Source organism: Larimichthys crocea, chromosome XII (genome assembly GCF_000972845.2).
Source record: "Larimichthys crocea isolate SSNF chromosome XII, L_crocea_2.0, whole genome shotgun sequence".
NCBI lineage: Eukaryota > Metazoa > Chordata > Actinopteri > Sciaenidae > Larimichthys > Larimichthys crocea.
The window spans coordinates 1,901,160-1,922,102 of record NC_040022.1 but is presented as its reverse complement, the minus strand read 5'-3'; the positions used below and the strand labels follow the sequence as shown (position 1 = coordinate 1,922,102).

The 20,943-nt window shown below is 42.8% G+C and overlaps 1 protein-coding gene across 8 annotated transcripts in view; it reads left to right on the top strand.

Annotated features, from left to right (window-relative positions):
- The window catches only part of LOC104922921 (myocardin-related transcription factor A), a 35,153-nt gene extending 15,455 nt beyond the window's left edge, over positions 1-19,698 (top strand). For 5 of the 8 annotated variants that reach the window (XM_019266006.2, XM_019266004.2, XM_027285316.1 and 2 more), the window contains 19 exons: positions 1,934-1,999; positions 6,630-6,683; positions 7,487-7,542; positions 8,502-8,577; positions 8,687-8,848; positions 11,367-11,533; positions 11,764-11,880; positions 12,014-12,082; positions 12,235-12,419; positions 12,639-12,822; positions 13,209-13,467; positions 13,593-13,744; positions 13,937-14,986; positions 15,070-15,261; positions 15,400-15,516; positions 16,195-16,347; positions 16,485-16,568; positions 16,702-16,744; positions 16,852-19,698. In XM_019266006.2, coding sequence (XP_019121551.1) covers positions 1,934-1,999; positions 6,630-6,683; positions 7,487-7,542; positions 8,502-8,577; positions 8,687-8,848; positions 11,367-11,533; positions 11,764-11,880; positions 12,014-12,082; positions 12,235-12,419; positions 12,639-12,822; positions 13,209-13,467; positions 13,593-13,744; positions 13,937-14,986; positions 15,070-15,261; positions 15,400-15,516; positions 16,195-16,347; positions 16,485-16,568; positions 16,702-16,744; positions 16,852-17,411 — 3,746 coding nt within the window. In that variant the 3' untranslated portion in view covers positions 17,412-19,698. Of the gene's footprint in view, positions 1-1,653; positions 1,696-1,933; positions 2,000-6,629; positions 6,684-7,486; positions 7,543-8,501; positions 8,578-8,686; positions 8,849-11,366; positions 11,534-11,763; positions 11,881-12,013; positions 12,083-12,234; positions 12,420-12,638; positions 12,823-13,208; positions 13,468-13,592; positions 13,745-13,936; positions 14,987-15,069; positions 15,262-15,399; positions 15,517-16,194; positions 16,348-16,484; positions 16,569-16,701; positions 16,745-16,851 lie in introns of those variants that run through there. The other 3 variants (XM_019266002.2, XM_019266009.2, XM_019266011.2) reach the window with 2 other exon arrangements.
- The last annotated feature ends 1,245 nt before the right edge of the window (positions 19,699-20,943 follow it).

Below are 20,943 nucleotides of genomic sequence, written 5' to 3'. Positions count from 1 at the left end.
AAACTCATGAAAAATGTGAAAATCCCCATTCAGAGTCAGGGTTTAGTTCTCATTCTAACAAACTTCTGAATATTCAATTTCTGTAAATAAATCATACACACTGGACTTTATAATATATAAACTAAATTATAATTAAGAAAACTATAACCTATTAAGAACTTATAGCATGCTACTGAGCTTAAAAGTTATTATTAGATTAGCAACTGAGCCGTTCCTTTATATCGTCTTTCTTTGGTTCACTGTAACTGCTTTCATCTATTTGTGTGTTTTTAGCTGCAGCAGATTTTCAGCAAAAAAAAATCACTGTACACTGAACATAGCGGACTACGTAGTGGATAAAGAGCCTTATAGTTTCAACAGATTTTGGTAGAGACCAAAACAGAGCTAAAAGAAGAGTGAATTTTGGATTTGCATTCAGCAGGTGGTCAGAAACACGACTCTCGACTGGTGGTGTACTGTAAATAGGTACGAGTCAAAAAAGTTTGGTACAGTGTGTTAGATCATATAGAAACATTGCTTGAAAAGATTGTCATTCATAATGGTGCTGTGTGTTAATGTGTTGTTTTATATGAATATAGTTTTGGAAAGAAAGAAATGTATTCATTTTATAGTTTGGCTTTATCCACATTTGTTTACAGAATCTGAAATAAAACATATCTCCTTTTGAGTTACTCATTCATAGATTCAATGATTTCCGGCCTGTGATCCTCCTTCCTGTACAAAACATCTGAAATATTAACCTGACTTGTGAACAGGTGACCTCATGTACAGTCTCAGCTCGTGGTGTAAGAGCGCTGCGCTGAGGAAAGTTGAGCTACAGTTTGAATGTCATTGGTGTGATTGACTTCAGCCCAGAAGGGGCAGCAGTAAATTTTAAATTTATGGATTTGTCCTTTCACATCAGCTCTGATGAGACAGAGTGACCTGGCGCCGAGTGTGTTTTCTTTGTGCTGTTCACACTGTGTGACTCTAAACTGTGAAACTGGGCGTGTTTAGGAAATTAGGAAATATTATATTATGAATATTACAAGGTGAAAACATACACGGTTCACACTCTAGGCGGTGTCATAAGAATCTGATGACCTTGACCTTGACTCTTCATAGAGTCTGTAGTCGCCACTGCACGTAACCCACAGTGCAACACTTCAGCCACAGCTCTGCAGCGCTAAAGTGTGAACTAATATTGTAACTGTGGGAAAAGAGCTCGCTACCAAAAAATGTTCTCAGGTGCCATATTTTATTACACTTTATGCTGATTTCACAACCCAGATATAGAGTAGCTGCTGATCTGCACAAGATCATTTCCTGGCAATTCATATTTTCATTTTGACAGTTAAGCCCTAAAACTTTGTGTAGGTATGATTTCTTATGAGAAAATGTGAGGCTAGTTAAGGACAAGCTGCATAAAGAATTGTGAACATTCGGATGAATGAAGTTACAAGAAACACGTTTGTTTTCTCTCTTTGTCACACTTCATAGCGCTCTGGTGGTGAGATGTGACAAAAGCAGAGGTGAAGTGCGCTTCTATTTAATCAAATACTTGAAACAGGAAACTGTTGTGTGCGGTTTTGTGCGTGTGTGCAATCATATTCGTGTCTTTTCCTTCCCTTTGTAGTGTGTGTGTGACATAACCTTTGTATGTCTTCACACAGAGTGAGTGCGGAGAACCAGTTTTGATCATCAGCAGCTAACATGGTAGATAAAAAGCTCCGTAGAGCAGCTCAGATGCGACGGCAAACATTACTCACATAAACAGAGAGTCTTTTTATTTTGTGTTTTTCCTCTTGCAACTTGCAAAGTTATGAGTAATGTCACTACCTTTGTGGCTTTCTGTGTCTGGGAACCCGAGGTAGAAGTGATGTGTTAACAGTTTGAAGAGACTCTCCATTCATTCTGCAGTGACCGACTTTTGTTTCTCTGTCTCTTTCTTCAGTTCTCCAGCTGAAGCTACAACAGAGAAGGTCCAGAGAGGAGCTGGTCAACCAGGGGATCATGCCTCGTAAGTAGACTGCAGTATATTTTAGAAGAATTGATCCATGCTTAGTCATTGTCTCTATTTTTGAGAACCTTCAGACTATGAATTGTTCATGATGTCATGGAATTATTTAACACATGGCTGGTTCACCCTTTTTAGTTTCATTCATTCACCAGTCAGCTACGATTCCCTCAGATCAGTGTTCATCACGTTTAAGTGAAAATAGACAGAAGACAAACATGCTGTATACGCCTGTCAGTAAACATCACTGTAACTCTGACTTGGGATGTCACGCAGTTTAAAAATGATGAATTGCATCACGCAGTGCCGGAGTTGTTCTGCATATTCATTTACGACCTTTCACTACAACCTTGCCAGTAATCCTTATTTTCTTTGCTTGGGATGTGGTCTGTAATCTTCCACATCCCAAGGTGATGTATTCAAAAAGCTTATTTTATTCAACCAACAGTCCCTGAGAATATCCCCCCATTAAAGAATCAAGTGTTTGACATTATTGTGATAGTTGTACATCCATTTTCTGTTTATCGACTAACTGAGTAGAATAAAATACAACTTAAAGGTCCATCAGAGTGGCACAAAAAAGGACCAGAACATGTAAAAGATACAAGATGTGCTGCGACTGCGGTATTCAGGTGAAAGATTACAGATAAAACCTAACACAACATCCTGCAGAGCTTGAGCTGTGGCTCAGTTTAACTATTCATTTCCAGTTTGTTAACTGGGTACACAAAGCTGAGGTGCAGCCGGCTATTGAGGACAGAAAGTAGGATTTACCGCTGAGCTGTTGGGCTAGTTGTACCTGAAAGACTAACAGTGTATCCGTTTCCTGGCTTGACTTCATGCTGAGGTTTTCATTCATTCATCACTACCTGTGTGAATCGCTTGAGTTTTTGCCTTGCAGCAGTTCTCTGAAGTTATTTGGATTGTGGTTAAGACAGTGCCATCATCATCTCCTGCCAGACGGCAGTTTCAGTGTTGAAAGAGGGGTGAACCGAGGTCCTGCTTCAACTGCCATCACAAACATCCGTTAGCTGTTTTTTTCTTTTTATCTGATGAAGTGATTTCCCCTGTGCATCATCAAACACAAAATGCTACTTAAAAGCTGCTCAGAGCTGCTTTATATGCATATTCTGTCAGAGTCATTCAATAGAACTTGTCATTTCCATTAAACAGCATAGCTTTATGCTGACGGGTACATTTATTAATAGCAGTATGTTCTGGTATTAATAAACATGAGGAACATACATTTCTGTACGAGGCGATGACCCCAATGATCGACACATCAATGCTACAAGTCCCATTTTGTTTGTTCGTTTCATTATTTATTTATTTTTAGCTCGCTGAAGTAGAATAGTGCCGCTTATTTTCACAAATATTGAAGTTCATGAAACACGTTGTCACACAGGAAGTGCGTTTGCACGCTGCCTCTTATCTGCTTCTGCTTCCTAACCAAATCTGTTCATCTCTTTAATGCTTGAATCAGCTCAAACTATTTACCTTGTAACTCGCAGATGAAAGAATATTTTCTCTTCTGCATCACAAATGCATACACGACCAGTTCTTCTCTTCTATATAACGAGCCTGGCTCATGACCCATGACTGGTGGAGAAAAAACTGACCATCGCTGACAATGAGGGGAGTGTACTCTTGAGTTTAATATTGTCTGCGTGGTGTGCATGTATGTATGTATGTGTGGGAGGAAATAAGATAGAGTGAGAGACACGGCCAAGTGTGACCAGAGGAGTGAGTGTCATCACACATAGCTACTTCTGTCTGCTGACTTGTGTTTTTTTCCCTCTGACCGACCAAGATCAAAATGTTTTCTTAACATGGTTTCATCCAATTAGCCCATGAGACTCTATTCTCTTTAATTTAAGATTTGCTGCTTGATAGAAGCGTCGTTGGGAGCCGTAACAAACTGTTGGACCCTGTAATATGTTGGCTGTGGTTATGCAGGTCTGCATGTTGCTTGATTATATTTAGGGTGTAGTTCTGAAATAGTTAAGTTCAGATGTGGATTTGAATGTGTTTAATGTCAGAGTAAGGACGCGGCAGAACAATTAGCCGCTGACATTTCAGCTACCCTCCTCTGTTACGTGACCTTTATCATAATTGTCCCAGTAGTTTCTCAGGGAGACTGTAGACAGTTGTGACACACACTGTAGTGATCACATCCCTACAACGTCCACCTCTGTATCGCTGCTCTCCCCCTCTGACTCATCTCATCCTTCTGTTTATGTCTTTTCCTTCAGCAGTCTCATTCCTGTATCCCTGTAGCTTCAATCCTACATTACAATCCTGTTTATTCTCTTTAATCATTCATCTTGCACCTTATTGCCCTTGTTTCCACTGACCTTTCCTGCCAGTATGCCACCAAACACCCCCATCTTCCAGCTCCTTCCTTCAGTCCATTTTATAAAACATCAGATTAGACCTCAAAGGAAGCTTTCCTCTCCAGATCCCGGTCGATAGTCTCACAAACAGCCTCTTGACCTCACTTAGAAACTGTGGCGGTTCCCTCTCTCTCTGCCCTCACTGTCTGTGCTTGATATGTCTTTATCACTCGCTGTCCGTTCTCCCTCACACTATCCCACCATTAAAAATGGTGGAGAGGCCAAAGTCATCAATAAGATGAATTCAGTTACACCAAAGTCTCTCTGGGTGCAGACAGATGGACATTTATTTGACTGGCTGCTAAATGAGTTGCATTAAAATGAATTTAAACGAGTTACGCATCAGTTTGAATTTGTTGGAACTTGACTTTTGGAAAAATTAGAAGCCGTCGTGGGTGTTTGTGTCTGCATTTGCATGCAGTGTGGGGTAGGCTGTGTGCTATAATAAGCCCGCAGAGTGATATCCTAGCTAGCACTTTATTTATACACTTCTCAGATGTGTGAAAACATTTTTTCAAGTTCGTGCTCATCTACATGTGGTGATCAGGTTAGCTAAGCTGAACCTTAATACTGGTGGAGCATTTTAACAAAGATTCGTTAGTTAGAGACCTGGTAGTTTACCGACATGCAGTGGAACTTGCTTGAATGATGTGAGCAACACAAACGAAAAACTACATGCAGTATGAAGCGTATGTAGTATATGCTGAGGCGAAGCTACTGCTATTTTTGAATTGGGTATGAGGACAAACGTCACTATAGTTAGATGAGGTCAACACAACAACTGGATATACATAAGAAATCTGGTCCTTTGAATAAACTCGCTGTTATTTCAAATCAACTCAAGAGTCCATGTTAAACCATCGAATTTACTCTAAAGAAGAGTATCCCTGAACCCAGGCTGTAGTCTAAACTTCAGAAATGTAACCCTTTCACACTTATTTGTCTAACTCCAGATTATTCAACTCCAGAAATTTGCTGTGTACATGTGTGTGATAATTAACTGTATGATATTGGTGGAGGTGGAGCAGCTCTCACGAAGAAATGGCTACTCTATGTACAAATGTTTGTGGAAGACAGCGGTGATATTTGAGTAATTTTGTGGCTATTGAAACTAAAGTGTGTCATGAGGCTGACAAATAAATCACAGGGTTTAAACGGCTGAGCTGTCGGAATATAAAGAGGACAAGCCAGTTGCTTAAGCCACTAGTCATCAGCCCACTGAACATAAAAAGACAGCCTCAAAGACCGGGAATGCTGGTTAGCTTTAGCATGGTGGCAAGAAGCCGTGATGCAGCCACTCATGCACATAATTGAGTCTTTTCTCTCTGACCTCATCCCACAACTCTCTATTTCCTCCTCTTCATTTGCCCTTCGGTCTGTTGTCCCCATTTTTCTTCCAGCTGCCTCTCTCCATTTATCTCCTCTCCCCGTCTTCCCTCCATCCATTTTTCCGATTCTCCATCTTCTTCCTATCTATTTCCATCCTTTTCACTCTCCTCCCCACTTCCAAAACCTTATCTTGTGCTCATCCATCCATCCATCCATCCTTCCCTCCATCCCATCACCACCACCACCACCACCTCACTTCACATGTAGCTGACTGGCAGGCAGGTTCGTACACCCTCAAAGAGGCCACATAATCCCCTTATGGATGGATGAGAGGTCTAACAGGGGTGATGTCCTCAGGGTGCGCTCGAGTGAGTGTGTACCAGCGGTGTGACAGTGCTCAGCGACGTGAACTCAGGCTTGAGCAGGTACCAGCAGTCCTACCCCAGGGGTTTCTAGGACAGCGACACATTTTTTTGTTGTTGCGTCAGTGCCATCACATTGGATTTGAAATGAAAATGTGGCTTTGAAATTGAGTTAATCCGAGGGTGGAAACTCTTTCCTGGTCCGGCATTTGCTGCATCTTCACTTCTCACTTGATTGTCTGGAATCGTCCGGTGTCACAGTTTAAACACACGTTCAGTTGGGTTGATGTTTGGTGACCACGTTTGGCCATTGAAAACTTCTTGGTTGCCTCGTATGTATGTGAAAGATTCAAACAAGGCAACTCAACTGCTCTAGACTGCTTTAGTTGCCTTCCACTTTCCACTATCATCTTATCTGCATGCATAAATACATCATAACACCCTCTTTAACCACTTCTGGTGGTCAGACTAAAATGTCCTAATTGATTGATCCATGTTTAGTGCCACAATAACTTCACTTCAACGTTGCCTCTTATCTGTCTCTTACAGCCTCTTCCTCATTCATAAGGGCTTATGATTGGTCAACAAATAAGCATTTGCCAGGTATAAAAAGTTCAATTTACAACTCTGCAGTGGAGCAAATGGTGTTAATAAAATGCATGTTTTTTTTTTGCTTGTGAGGCCTTTACACTGACCACTGGTTTGTAACGTCCTCCCCGAGCGAGGAGGCTGGATTTGTTTACTCCTATAACCTGCCTGCGTATGTATTCTCACATGTACAGTACTACAACATTATTTAATAGTTTGAAGGTTCTTGTTTTAGAGACAAAATCATAATGCCTGTACAGATAAGCTGCATTTTTGGTGTCATCACAAGCCTTTAGGCTTTCAGGTTTCCAGCACCACTAATCCCTTCGTCTTTACATAATCACAGGCCTACAGTGAAGTCTTGCTTGAGTTATTTGTGTATGCTGAACAGATTTCACAAATTCCACCGCTGTAAAAGAGGCTCGTTGGAGTGGAAAAGTCCATCCCATTACATTTCTCCCCTTTACCTTGAGATTTCTTTTACAGAGCCCGTTAATGGGACCACTGCCCAGGCTATTATGCATTTTGCTCTGTCATGGCTTATAAACATGTGAGCCTATACTAGTGAGAGCAGGCATTTACAAACGCTTACATGGCCCACATATTTTGTGAGAAAGGAAAAGCTTTGGAAATATAAGAGCAGTAATCCTCAGCATCAGTAAATATATTCAGACTGAACTGGAAGTGAACCGAAGAAGCAAAGAGCCATTTAAAACCATTTTGCTCTCCATTTCCCTTCAGTGGCATGAATGTACACACAGCCATGTTAATGTCCCCCCTTCTCTCTCCTTCTCTCTCTCCCTTCTTTATTCTTCAAGCACTGAAAAGTTCAGCTGCTTTCCACGAACAGAGACGGAGCTTGGAACGAGCACGGGTGAGTGTGTCCTCCTAGAATTAATCACTGGAGTCGAAACTGGCCCGTTTGAAGCAGACAGTCACTCTGTCTCTCTCTAAGCCTTTTGACATTTGACGTCATTACAGAAATTCTTGAGTACTCGTGTAATACAGAGAGGCTGGAAATGACAAATAAGAGCTGAGATAAGGCCATCTACACAAGAAATGAATAGTCTCATTGGACTGTAAGGTGCATTTCATCTAAAGTATCCATCACATCAGTTATTTTCTAAGCAGGGGTACGTGGAAAGAATATAAAGGAGTCAAGTATATAAAAAAAAAACACAATTAAAGGAACACTATGTAAAATATTTACTGTATTAAACCAGAAAATTACCATGTTATGTCACCAGAGATGGCACAGTGCTCATTTCTGATGTTGTCAGACAAAATTTTCTCACTTTCTCTCCGTCAAACAAAGAGACACAAACCAAATTAAACTTCTTCGTGTCGTCATTTCGCACCTCAGACTGAAGAGGTTGAAGGAGGAGGAGGAAGAGGAGGAGGGGTGGGGAGAAGACGGCTCGCCAATATTTTTAATTTGGATTGCAGTACCCCTTTTAACCGCTAGATGACAGTGTTACACATAAAGTTACATATTGTTCCTTTAAAGTAATTGCTAAACAAATTGAAATAATGAGCTAAAAATAATAAATAAATTGTGAATGGAGAAGACCTAGAAATAATGGATGAATGTAATTAGAAATTAATGGATAAACAAACTGTTTTCTGAAAGTAACAGATAAGTCTAAATGAATGAAGTGTTGATGAAGAGGTACTTAAGTTCATTTGACAGGACTGTGGGTGCAAATCTGACAAAAAAAAAAACATGGCAACCTCTCCACTGAATGGTATATAATGAGGAGAGGAACTAGGTGTGAACATAAGAGGTAATGGGCAGTTATGGAAAATGATAAACACGTCTTTCTCTGTCTCCAGACTGAAGACTATCTCAAGAGGAAGATCAAGAGTAGACCAGAGCGATCTGAACTAATCAGGATGCACATCCTGGAGGGTGAGTGCCACATAAAGCCTCCTATTTGTCTGGAGTTTAGGCAAGCGTGACAAATAACTTGTAAGGATCGGATCACAGTGTCCATCGTTTGGTTTGTGCCTGATTCCAGAGACGTCAGCGGAGCCGTCACTTCAGGCCAAGCAGCTGCAGCTGAAGAGGGCTCGCCTCGCTGATGATTTGAACGATAAAATCTCCCACCGGCCGGGGCCCATGGAGCTGATCCACAAAAACATCCTGCCTGTTCACTCCAGCATTAAACAGGCCATCATAGGTAAGCCAGGCCAGGCTTTTGGATGGATTCAGTTTGTCATTTGCACCTCCACGAGGTGTCTGGATGACACAAGGAATCAATCCAAAACAATTCAATGTTTCTACAATTATTTCAGTTTCTTGGACTGTTGGACTCCAATAACTCCTCTCACAATGACATCTGACTAACAGAGTCAATTCTAAGCTAGATGAAGTCGAGCTGTGTCTACCAAAGTATCTTTTTCCAGCTGAAAAGATCAGCTTCTCTCCTGAGCACGCACAGCTGGTAGCGCTTGATTAACGCTTAATTTATTGTTGCAAGTGCCTGAATTCACGGATTAAAAATGTCTGCACGAGTTAGAGTACTTACTGCGGCCCGTGCTCTGGATAAAGGGAAGGCTGAAGCGCATAAGGAGAGAGGATGGACCAGCAGTATTAATTTCTCCTCCGCTGTCATTATCATTCAGCACTTGTACATGTAGGATGTGATGGTCGGTCTTGGTGGTATTTATCCCGCCCTGATGCAACTAGGAAAAATATTTGCAGCACTCAGTGCAGAACAGACCCTCTACGCCTTGTCACGTAAATGTAAATGCACCGCACTCCCACTGCAAACTACTCAAGAAATACACTGGCCCCAGCAAAAAAATACACTCACTAAGAGATGTAAGATCCCATTAACTTAAAAATCAAGTTAAACTAAACCAAACACCAGCAATAAACCAATATTTTGGTGCTGACATTGAATCAAATGAGGTCAAACATTTTCATCAGGTGGCCAAAAAACATGACTCAAATTGAATACTCATGTTGCTCTGTATAGTCTGGGTGTCGAACTAGTCAAGTCTAGTCAGGGTTTTTATGACCCCTGATAGACGGGACATACCGACAACACCTTTTAAATAAACCATGCCCTGCATATATGTGGACGAGAGAGCTGTAATATAAATATAAAAGTGCGATATATCAAAACACACCCACAGTTTGAGGCTCCTGACAGAACGTCCCACCTGGCCCCCTCCTCCAGCTATCACCTGAGATGGCTCAGCTGTGCTTCACCCACACACACACACACACACACACATACACACACACACACACACACATATGCCAGGCGACAAAGACATATTCACGTCCAATATGTTCATCACAAAGTCCCCCACCTGAGTATTAATGCCTCAAACAGTCACCGCCGTGGGAAACATTAAACTAGGATGAAGTAAATCATGTTTGCGCTCTCTCGTCGTGAATGAAGACATCTCTTCCCTCTCTGCTGTCGGCTTTAAATGGACACAGTGTCTGTTAATAAGACCCATTATCTTTTATTAGGAGAATTACATACCAACTGAAGAGTTATAACTCCAAACGAATGTGATTTCACTCAGTTGTAATTTGGATATTGTGACAGAACGATCCCATTTTCACCCTCTTCTATTACAACATTCACAATCGAAGAGGAGCCAGCTAACTTTTATTGTGTATCTTCAGTCCGGTGCCACTCCTGTCAGACATTAAATAATGACATCAGAGACGGTGGATCCAGCTGCTTGATTGATGCGTGGAGGCCGAGATTCAATAACGTACAGTGTCAGTCGATTATCCGTCTCTGTCACCGCCGCGCAATAAACGCAATTGCATTACCGCCACTTACTGTAGGAGCGGCGGGAACACGAGAGTTACACAGATTTGACATGCAAAGATACAAACACACACACAAAGCACGACACACAGAGACACACACACACACACTGTCACGGCACAGCGGTAAGGGAAGTCATCACATTATTGCATCTGAGGGTATTAAATCAGCCCCATGTTGTCTTTTCATCATCGCCTGCTGATGGGGAATTAATGGCCAGCAGTTTATTTTGTATAGCTGTCTGCTCTGGCTCATAGGAGCTCCTGTAATTAAATAACACACATCCGCCAGCAAAAGAAAAGTCTCTTTTCTAAGTCCACAGGATTTAAGTAGGTAACTTTAGTCCTTAAATCCCTGAAAGACTCAAAAGTCTGCAAGATAATAACATGATTATATGATACGCCTGAGGGAAAAAATTAACAGGATTCACTCCTGTGGCGGAGGACATATCTACCTGCTGCATTTGTCCTTTGCTCGACAAGTTTTTATGCAGTTGGTTTTCATATATGTCCATTAAATGACAATCATTAGGAGGCCAACTATTTAGGTTACTCTGCAGCATCCATCATGTAAATGCACTTGTTGACAGTTCTGGAGCAGACATTGGAGACTGGCGATCATCTTGGCTGACTTTGGGGGTTGCTCACGCGGTGCTAGTTCATCGGCGCGGTGCGCTGTGTTTGGATGATAGGTAGGAATCCGGTGGTGCAACACCTGTAAATGCAGCTTCCTGTGCAGCCTGTCAGTGTGCACAAACAAGACATACACTCACACACACTCTGAGGCAAAGAGCTTGTTGTGTCTCGCTGGTGGAAAAGAACCAAGTGCTCTTTTTTTGAAGTTGCATTCATGTTTTTTTTATCTGCCTTGATATCAATCCTTCCCTCCTCTGCCCTCTCAGAGACACAGTTTCCAAAGGCTTCGGGTGATAACTCGTCATGTGATGAGGACAGCAATTGCAGTCTGTCTCCAGAACAGTCGGTGAGCCAGGAGTCTCCTCTTGGACTGCTACCTCTGCCTTCTCCACCAGAGACTCTGACCAGGAGCAGCATCCCATCTCCTACACAGGTACGATCGCTCCAGAGAGGGTGACATGTTGTGTATCATGGAAAACATGAGTCTGAATTATGTAGCCTGAAGCTTCACTCCATTAACTGTAATGGTGACGCTGTTCTGCATTTCTGTCCTCCAATACCAATAATCTGACGTCGGCCATGGCTGATTTATTGGTCTATCTCTAAGTCAGGTTATGGTGTAGCCATCAGTGATTACAGTTTGTTTTCATCTTCATCAATCAGGTCCCTCCTCCTGTTCCTCCTCTCCCATCAGTCTCCGCATCCTCCCCCTCATTGAAGCTGACCAATGGGACAGCAGCACCATCTGCCCAGAGGACGGGTGCGATCTCACAGATCAAGGTAAGCGACGTCCCATCACAGCCAACAAAGCGATAAAGATTTAGGGAACAGAACATGAACAGAAAATGATCACTGCTGCTACTGTTGTAGCGTCTTTCAGCTCATTGTTTCGATTTTTGTTTTGTTTTTTCAGTTCCAGCCGAAACCAAACTCTGACCGCTCAGCCCAAAGACACAAAAAACCAAAGGACACCAAGCCAAAGGTAGATTTTTGTTTCTGTTTTTAGACGTGCAGAAAATACAGATTTCAGTGAACCCGTATGATCCTAAAGCGGAAGCAAATTAGTATTAGATGCACACGATGCTGTAGTTCTTAAATGGTTATTTGTCGTAACGTTGATGTGTTGCCTTCCAGATTAAAAAGTTAAAGTACCATCAATACATCCCACCTGACCAGAAGGGAGATAAAGAGCCCCCCCCTCATCTGGACTCATCTTACGCCAAAATCCTCCAGCAGCAGCAGCTTTTCTTGCAGCTCCAGATCCTCAATCAGCAGCAGCAGCACTACAACTACCACGCCATCCTGCCTGCACCACCCAAGTATGTTGTTGTGGATAGTAAGACTTAGGGGAAAGAGGTGTTTTGCTGGCTGGCATAGGGGAGTTTATCTGGGAGAACTGTCAAAGGAGCATTGGCCTTGTATGGTGGGAATTTGGGTGGGAACATGTATCACGATTCAAGGTGGTGCTTAAAACTTTTTAGTTTAATTGCGTTAAGTTGTCTAATTGTGTAAATCTTTTCCCTCCCTCTGTCCAACAGACCTCAGACAGATCAGCAGCCTTCCTCTTCCTCCTCCAACTCCATGACCACCTCCTCCCCTCCTCGACCTGTCACCGCCCCGTCAACGACGCCCTCCAACCAGGGCAGTCACAGCCGACAGAGCTCTGCTCCTTTAGGTGGGACAAAACCAACGTCTCTACCCCCAAACCTGGACGAAATGAAGGTTAGCTGCAACAACACACAAATCCAAAAGAAACCTGCAGAGTTGGTTCATGATCCATAGCTTATGTCCCAATCGCATATCTCACCAGTACTGTAGTGCATTTTCATTGTACAGTCAGCACAGTGAAGACCAGCAGCGAGTAGATGGAGTAACTGGTGGATAGAAGTTGACATGTAAAAGATTCTCTGTTAACAACATTTTGTCACCGAAAAGTGGGCTGCCGTCTCTGAGCTGACAAAGAAAGGGACAGTGATGGATTATTCTGTCTTTTTGTTTTCTCTCCACCTTTTTACTTTGATCCTTTACAATCTTCCTCTGATATTCATCCTCATCTCGACGCTCTTGCCCTTCAAACTCAATTTCTCTTTTACTCCATCTCCTGTCAGGTCGCTGAACTGAAGTCCGAGTTGAAGCTGCGTAGCTTGCCGGTCTCTGGCACCAAAAATGACCTCATCGAGAGGCTGAGGACCTACCAGGAGCTGAATGGAGGAAGCGACACTACCTCTTCTCCAACAGCAGGGGGTACCACGGGGCCAGGGGCTGAAGGAGCAGGAAAATCCTCCAAAACTGCTGCAACCGCCACCAACAAAGGCACATCGCAGCAACAGCAACAGTTTCACTTTCAGTGCCTTCAGACACCTTCAGGTGGGACCAACTGTGAAATCAATCACCACTCCTCACTTTAAGAAAAGATAAAGACAGCAGAGAAAATGTGTTCTGTTTATACTTCCTTCCAAATGTCAAATAACACTTTCTTTACCTCTGTGTAGCTGATGCAGATAGCAGTGCCACTCCAGGTGCAACCGCCCCTCAGCAGCTCCTCTGCGATGGCAACATCTCCCCCCTCACCCCCTCTGAACACTCGCCAGGTGCCATGAGCCCAGACGATACCAGCTTTAACAGTGAAGCCCTGGGGGAAATGGTGTGAATTATTTTGTTGCTGTTAAAATAGATTGAAACTTGGCACTCATTTTACACCTTTGAGTATGATTATTGATTTACAGCCTATATCGGATCATCATGCTGAAGCTCAGCCAGTCCAACAGCAAGAAGTTGCACTTTAAGGTTTCTTACGTTATGTTTACTTATTTTTATTTGCTCTCTTTCTGTCTAGATGAGTTCACCTCTCACCCAGTTGAGCCTGCAGCCGTGTTTAGCCGCTCAGCTTCCCGTTAACATTAAAGAAGAGCCCAAGTGCTCCACCCCAGCGCCGTGTCAGTTCTCTTTAAAGGCAGCCGCTCTGCAGAAACGTTGCCTGGCCTCGTCAACTGCCCCCACCACTACAACCACAGCTCCAGCAGTAGTGGCTCTGGACAAAGACAAGATGCTGCAGGAGAAAGACAAGCAGATAGAGGAGTTGACCAGGATGCTGAGGCAGAAACAGAGGCTGGTGGAGGTGCTGAGGATGCAGCTGGAGCACGGTAAGAGAGGAGGACTAGTTCCAGAGCCGCTGGTTCTTGTAAGAGTTAAACAAGAACCTCCTGATAAGCCCAGTGTCCCTCTCTCATCAGGCCATCCTTCATTCCCCCCTCCAGTGTCATGTGAGTTGGATGTTACCAAGGTAACTGTCAAACAGGAAGCCGTGGAGGAAGAGGAGGTTGTGTCTGAGACAACTATTCAATCACCGGACACTCGTGGATTACCACAGTCCTCGACCCAAACCCAGGAGGCGCAGAAAAAGCCAGAGCAGATGAGCACACCGACGAAACAACAACATATATGTCTCCAGGAAACCACTCTGCAATTCGCCCAGCAACAGGCCATCCAGAAACTTTTGCTGCAGCAACAGCACAACGCTCAGAACCAGCAGCAGACAGTTCAGAACCGCAATCAGACGCTGGAGAACCAGCAGAACCTGCAGAAACTTTCTCAGCAGAGGAAGAAGAAATCTCACAAACAGCAGCTCAAGCAACAACAGCAGCAGCAGCTGTCGCAGTCGCAGCAGCAACAGCGGCAGCAACAGTCCAAACAACATCAGCAGCAGATGCAGCTGAAGCAACAGATTCTACTGAAGCAGCAAAAGTCGTTTTTACAGCAGCAGAACAAGCAGCAGCAGCAGACGAAACAACTGCAACAGATCCAGATACAGACCAAGATACATCTGAAGCAGCAGCAGCAGCTGCTCGTTCAGCAGAAACAACGGGCACAGCAGCAGTCACCGCAGGTCAGCAATGAGTTCTGTGGTTGCTCCTGAAGTCAAATGTACACAAGTCTTCCTCTAAAGGTTTTCGTCTGTTTTTGTAACAGGTGTCTCAAACGTGCCTCAACCAGCAGTCGGCTCCCTCTTTCCCACTGGACCTCCTTAAGAGCAACTCCGCCCCGACTCTGGTCACCGACAGCAACGGTAACCACTTCCTGATTGCACTGAGCAGTCACGTCACTGAGAACCAAAGAAGCGACGCGCCTGATGGCAAAGCGACCAATCAAATCCCACTGCAGGTACGTGACTCGCTTCCAGCAGCTTGTTTGCGGATGTGTGTGTGTGGGGAGGTGATTCATAAAAAAAAAATCTGCGTTTTATTGTCATATTCAGCGTTTGACAAAACTAACCACTCTGTCAATTTGTTCTTCCACCAGCGACAACAGTCCACTCCGGCCAAACTTCCTGGCCACAACCTCGTTCAGCTGCCCAGAGCTGATAATCAAACCAAACAGAGCGCACACGTGGGATTCTTGAAGCAACAAAACACAAAGGTGAGCCACGATCTGAATCTGCAACCACATAAGCTGCGTCGCACGACAGGAAATCATTTGAAAAAGAAAGAGAGAGGAGAGAAAAAGGGCAGCACTGTCGCTTCACAGCGAGAAGATTCCTCGTACGAATTCCACTTGAGCAACGACAGAACAGTGTTAATGCTCCATAAAGAACACGGGGGCGAAAGAGAGCTCCAGTGAGTCCAGCAGCAAGTTAATGACGTGTGCTGTTTGAGACAGTGACGGCAGTCCCTGATAAGACTGTCTGACACTATCACAATGCTGATTATTATTGCTTTGCTAATTACTCTAACGACACCATCCATTACTATGATTTATGTCGCTAACGGAGGAAGAACAAAGACCGAAGTCGCATCTCGGCTAATTGAGACGTACAGGATCTCTCCTGAGTGCAGGGGTGCCGGAGCAAATCCTGCCACGGAAAATGTCGAGATTCAGTGGAACCGTGTGCTGATTGTGCATATTCCTGTTGTCAGCAGTCTTTACCCTTTCAGTGACACTCTTAATGCAGGGGTAGCAGTAGGCTAAAGGTTAGTGAAGAAGGCAGGAAGTTAGAAATCCTTGAACGAGTACCACTGAATGTGTTGTAGGGGGTTTCTCAGCAGAGATAAAGTCAAAGGTAAGGAGACTTATCTTTCCACTCTTTTCAATCATTTGGAGCCACAGAACGGGGGACTTCACGTATCCGCAGACCAGCCTCAGCAGGAAGTGTCTCAGTGTTTGTCAGCACCTCCCAGTCTGCAGCCTTTCTTCAAGGACCAGGAGAGTGCTCCCTCAGGGAAAAACACCTTATCACCTTCCTCTCAAATTGTAAGTAATCTCCAGATGACATGGATAATCTTTCAAGGTGACTCGTACCGTCCTGTCACATTAGAAACGGATTTTGTTATAACTTTGGAAAATCTCAACTTCATCTGTCTTTCACTCCCTCCTCTCGTATCCTCTAGGACTTGTGCCCCGGTCTGGATGTCTTGTTTAGTCCTCTGTCTCCAGCTTCCATTAAGACAGCTGCCTCATCGCCTGATAACAAAGTATGACGCACTGCACGTCTGTAAAATGAATGCTCATTATCCAAAATGTGTGATTTTTACTACCCTTGGGGGTGTTTCTTGTTACGTGAACTTTAAAGGGTGACGTGATGTTCCCTCTATGTTTGTCCTTTAGGAGCATGAAGATGACTTTATTGACATCATTTTGCAGACTGGAGGTAAGTTGCGATGTGATAATATTTCTTTTTTCAGTTACTTAGAAATGTGATGATTCATGGTGTTTGTGTTTGGGAGCTACGTTTAATTTACATGTTTCTCCCTTCAGAAATGCCGACCACCTTCAAACCAGCACCAGATCCTTCTCTGGACCGTCTAAACCCAAAATCCTTTACCTCTTCCCCTCCTCCCTCGCCACTCCAGCTGTTACTATCACCTCCCGTCCCACCCAGCTGTGACACCCCACAGTTGGCCGCCTCGGTGCAGTCCGAGCTTCAGACTCTCGTGGACAACACAGAAGAGAGACAACACCTCGGTAACACCGGGAGTGGACGCCTGGAGGATTTCCTTGAAAGCACCACTGGTAAGCCTCTCCTTGGGGTGGAGCCTGGTGGCCTTTTGACTCTGATCGATGACCTCCACAGTCAAATGCTGTGCACTCCCAGCATCCTCGACCATCCCCCGTCTCCCATGGATACCTTCGACATGGAAGCTGAGGGGGGGAACGGGCTGGACAGTATGGATTGGTTGGACCTAACAATGGGAGGAGTGAGGGGAGAGGAAACACCCACGCTGGCTCCATTGGGTCCTCAGACACCCACTAGCGTGTTTTCCACAGACTTCCTGGACAGTTACGACCTGCAGATACTCCAGGACTCCTGCCTATAGCCCACAGCAGTCAGAAAACAAACCGCACGGCTCGGTCGCATGCACTCACGGTTCTACACAAAAACATGTAATTGATTGCTGAGGCTTCAGTATCTAATTAGAGCACTCTTTCTGCATCTTCTCACACACTGGAATATTGAATCTTCAAGCACTTTGACCTTTATTTATTTTATTTACACGCTGTAATATCGATCTGTGTGCAGACACTTATCAGGCAGGTCTTCTATCTGTTTCTTGCTTCTTTAGCAACACCTTTGTCGACACATTACAGGGACTTTTGTGGCTTTTGGACCCCGATAGTAGATAAAACGCCTTCAACTGAGCCATGAACCTATCGCTTACACTTAAATTCATCTTCATTTGCTACAGAGGAGAAGTATTTATCTGTTTATTTGACCCTCTCCTAATTAGAGTGCAAATCCTTAGTGGCCTTTTGCAGTAAAGATAATCAATAGTTTACCACTACAGGAAAAGGTACAGGTAATCAATAGCCAAAGTTAAGCTTAAAGACAATGATCATCTAACAGCAGAAAAGTTTTCAAAGTGGATAGTAAAGTTGTAGTTTGGGCATAGTTGGTCATAATTTGGATATGCATTATGATTTGAGGTAGAGCACAGAGAGCATTACTAGAGTTTGTGTATCCTGTCCAGCAGGACCCAACTACTGCTTTTCAATAATGAATTAACATTTTTATTAATTATTATTCTCTCCACTCAAAGATCATTGCTAAAGAAACACCGCTATTGTACGCATTTTTAACAGAATACAAAAGTGTGTGACTTTTTTTTCATCACAGTTTTACAAATTATGAAATATTCAATTCAGTTTTATCTATAAATCACCAAATTATAACAAAAGTTATCTCACGACATTTTCCATAAGAGATGGTCGAGACTGTACTCTTTAGAATATTCACCGAGATCTACCAGTTCCCACCACGGGCAAGCACTTGGCGACAGCAGCAAGGAAAAGCTTCCTTTAACTGAAACAAAATCTTGACCTACGTCGGGAAAATGACAACGTTAAATGGTCGCACATGGATTGTCACACATAGCTCCAGTGTTACAGCACAGTGACGTTACAAAATACGTATGTGGTATATAGGTAGTGAGGTATGAAAACACCTTCACTGACAGTTAGTTTTCTTGTGTTTGTAATATTCCCCAAAGAGAGTTGCAAAAAGTATCCCACACCCTTTCTTTGCACTTTGCAACAGTCAATATTGAATGTTGAGCACATACCGTGTGCAGCATGTGTAGAACAACACGTCATTGTCCGGTATTTGAATGTAAAGAGCGCTTTAATTTGACAAAGTTCAGGTAATTCTATAAGATTTAAAACGTGAGAAGAAAAGTATTTCAGCATGCGCTCTGAAGAGAGTCCCTAATTTCATACACAACCCAACTACTTCTAAGCAAATACAGTAAGTGTATTATTAAGAAATATCTGAACCTCAAAAAAAGTGTTTCTGACGTCTGTACACTGATTCACGAGACGTATCAGGTCGTGACTGTGAGGCGATTGTTCCCGCGGGTTATAGCAACAAGATCAATTTAAATGGTCCAACTAGTTTGGGACTTTTTCAAAGAGTTTATATTAAATGAATATTTTTGCATATTCAGAAAGATTTTAACAGAACTGCACTTTGAATATGCCGCATGCATCTTATGTTTTATGATACTTTATAGTTTGTACATTATAAAAAAAAAACAACTTTTACACATTTTGTATTAATATTTTGTGCGTGAATGTCTTTGGTATCTCCTGAACGTAAACACGATGCACGTGCTTCATGTTTACATCAGTGTGTTACCAACTGATTTTTATGGTTATTTTGGACACTTGAGTCTTGAAAACTGCCATACTGTTTGCACTTGTTCTAATGAATGAATTCACGTGTAATACAAAGGGAAGTGAAGCTCCTGAAATGCCTTCTTCATGAGGATTATTTGGCTGTCCTGTACTGTATCAGTACTTTTGCCAACAGGTGGGAAAGACATTTTATTTAAGTCCTTTCCCTCTTTGAGACTTTACAGTGCTGTAATATACCAGTTTAGACACTGAACATGTTTTATAGTTTTCCATTTCTACTTGTGGAGCACTCTGGTGAGACCAGTTTGTGTGTACTGTGACTGTTTCTGACAAAATGTCTGTATTTTGAATCCAAAAACTTTGGAGACTCGTTCGTTACTGCACGAACAAACACACAAGTTCATTTTCGATTCTCACTTATCATTTTACACACTGTAGCCATATTTACTTTATGAATTCAGTTTAGTCTGCTACTAAGATTTATATGGTGTCCGCCATTTGCAGCCATTTTACTGATGATCTCCTGATTTGATGCAAAATGGTTCAAACGTTTTGTGACATTGTTCTGTAAGACACTCTGTAAGGTTTTACAGCGTGTGATGGTTCATCGTTCAGGTTTTTTGTTTTGTACAGTTGATTTTCTGACTTTGCTCTCACATCCTGGCTGCTTCAACATTTGGACTTTTTTTTTGTAGGAACTGATTTAGCTTGTTACAATCAGCCACCCTGGTTCACAAGTGATTTTTCATCTTGTTCTGTGAAAGAAATGTTAGAATTCAAACTGAAACTGATTCCTTTGGTTTCAAATTGAATCTTTTATGGGAGTAAATAGTTGGGTATTGTTTGTCAAACTGAGGTTTGATGCTGCAAACTCTGTTGTTTTTAAACAGTTATAATTTTGTGTGTGATTCACTCACCTCTCGTGTGGGTTTTTGTTGAACTTTTGAAGGATTTTAAAGTGCCTGGCATGATGCATCAAACACACTTCAACTCTGTCAAACTCATGAGGACAGGCTGTTTTCTCTGCTCTATTATTTCTGTAAGTGTTGAGTCGCCTCATGTCAATTCTTGTGATTATTTTGGGGGAATACTTTTTGTGTACTTTAATTGTATTTCTTTTTTAAAAAACAAAAAGGATAAAATACATAAGACATAATAAAAGAAAATATAATTAAGTCTGGGGTGGTAAGTTCTGTCTTGCTCTTCTGTCTTTGTATCAGGTAGCACTCGCAAATCTGACCACAAATATTGTAAACGATAATTATTCTCTAACTATAGCAAAAGCTAATTTGTCCATGAAGATTTAGTTTGTTTGATGATCCCTGACATTCTGTGATATTGCAAAAGCTAATGACATGGAACATAATTGCATGCTTGTATGTGCAGTAATCTTGTTTCTCTTCACACCCACAAACCTGCTGTTCATCTCTGAAGATGCATCAGAAACAATCAAACTCACACCACCTATAAGCCTGTGTGAGAGCAAGCCATGCAGCAGTGTCTTCATGCACATCCTGTCGCTACATACGCCTTCATCACACACACACACGCGCGCACACACAAAGTGAGCAGGAGGATGACAAAACTAGTGTTGTAAAAAAAGTGAGTCAGAAGAGGGCGGAAAACTGGTTGACTGCACGGCAACAGCTCTGTTTTTGGGAGAGGGAACACACACACACACACAAAATAAACACACACGTTTCCACATATGCAAACACA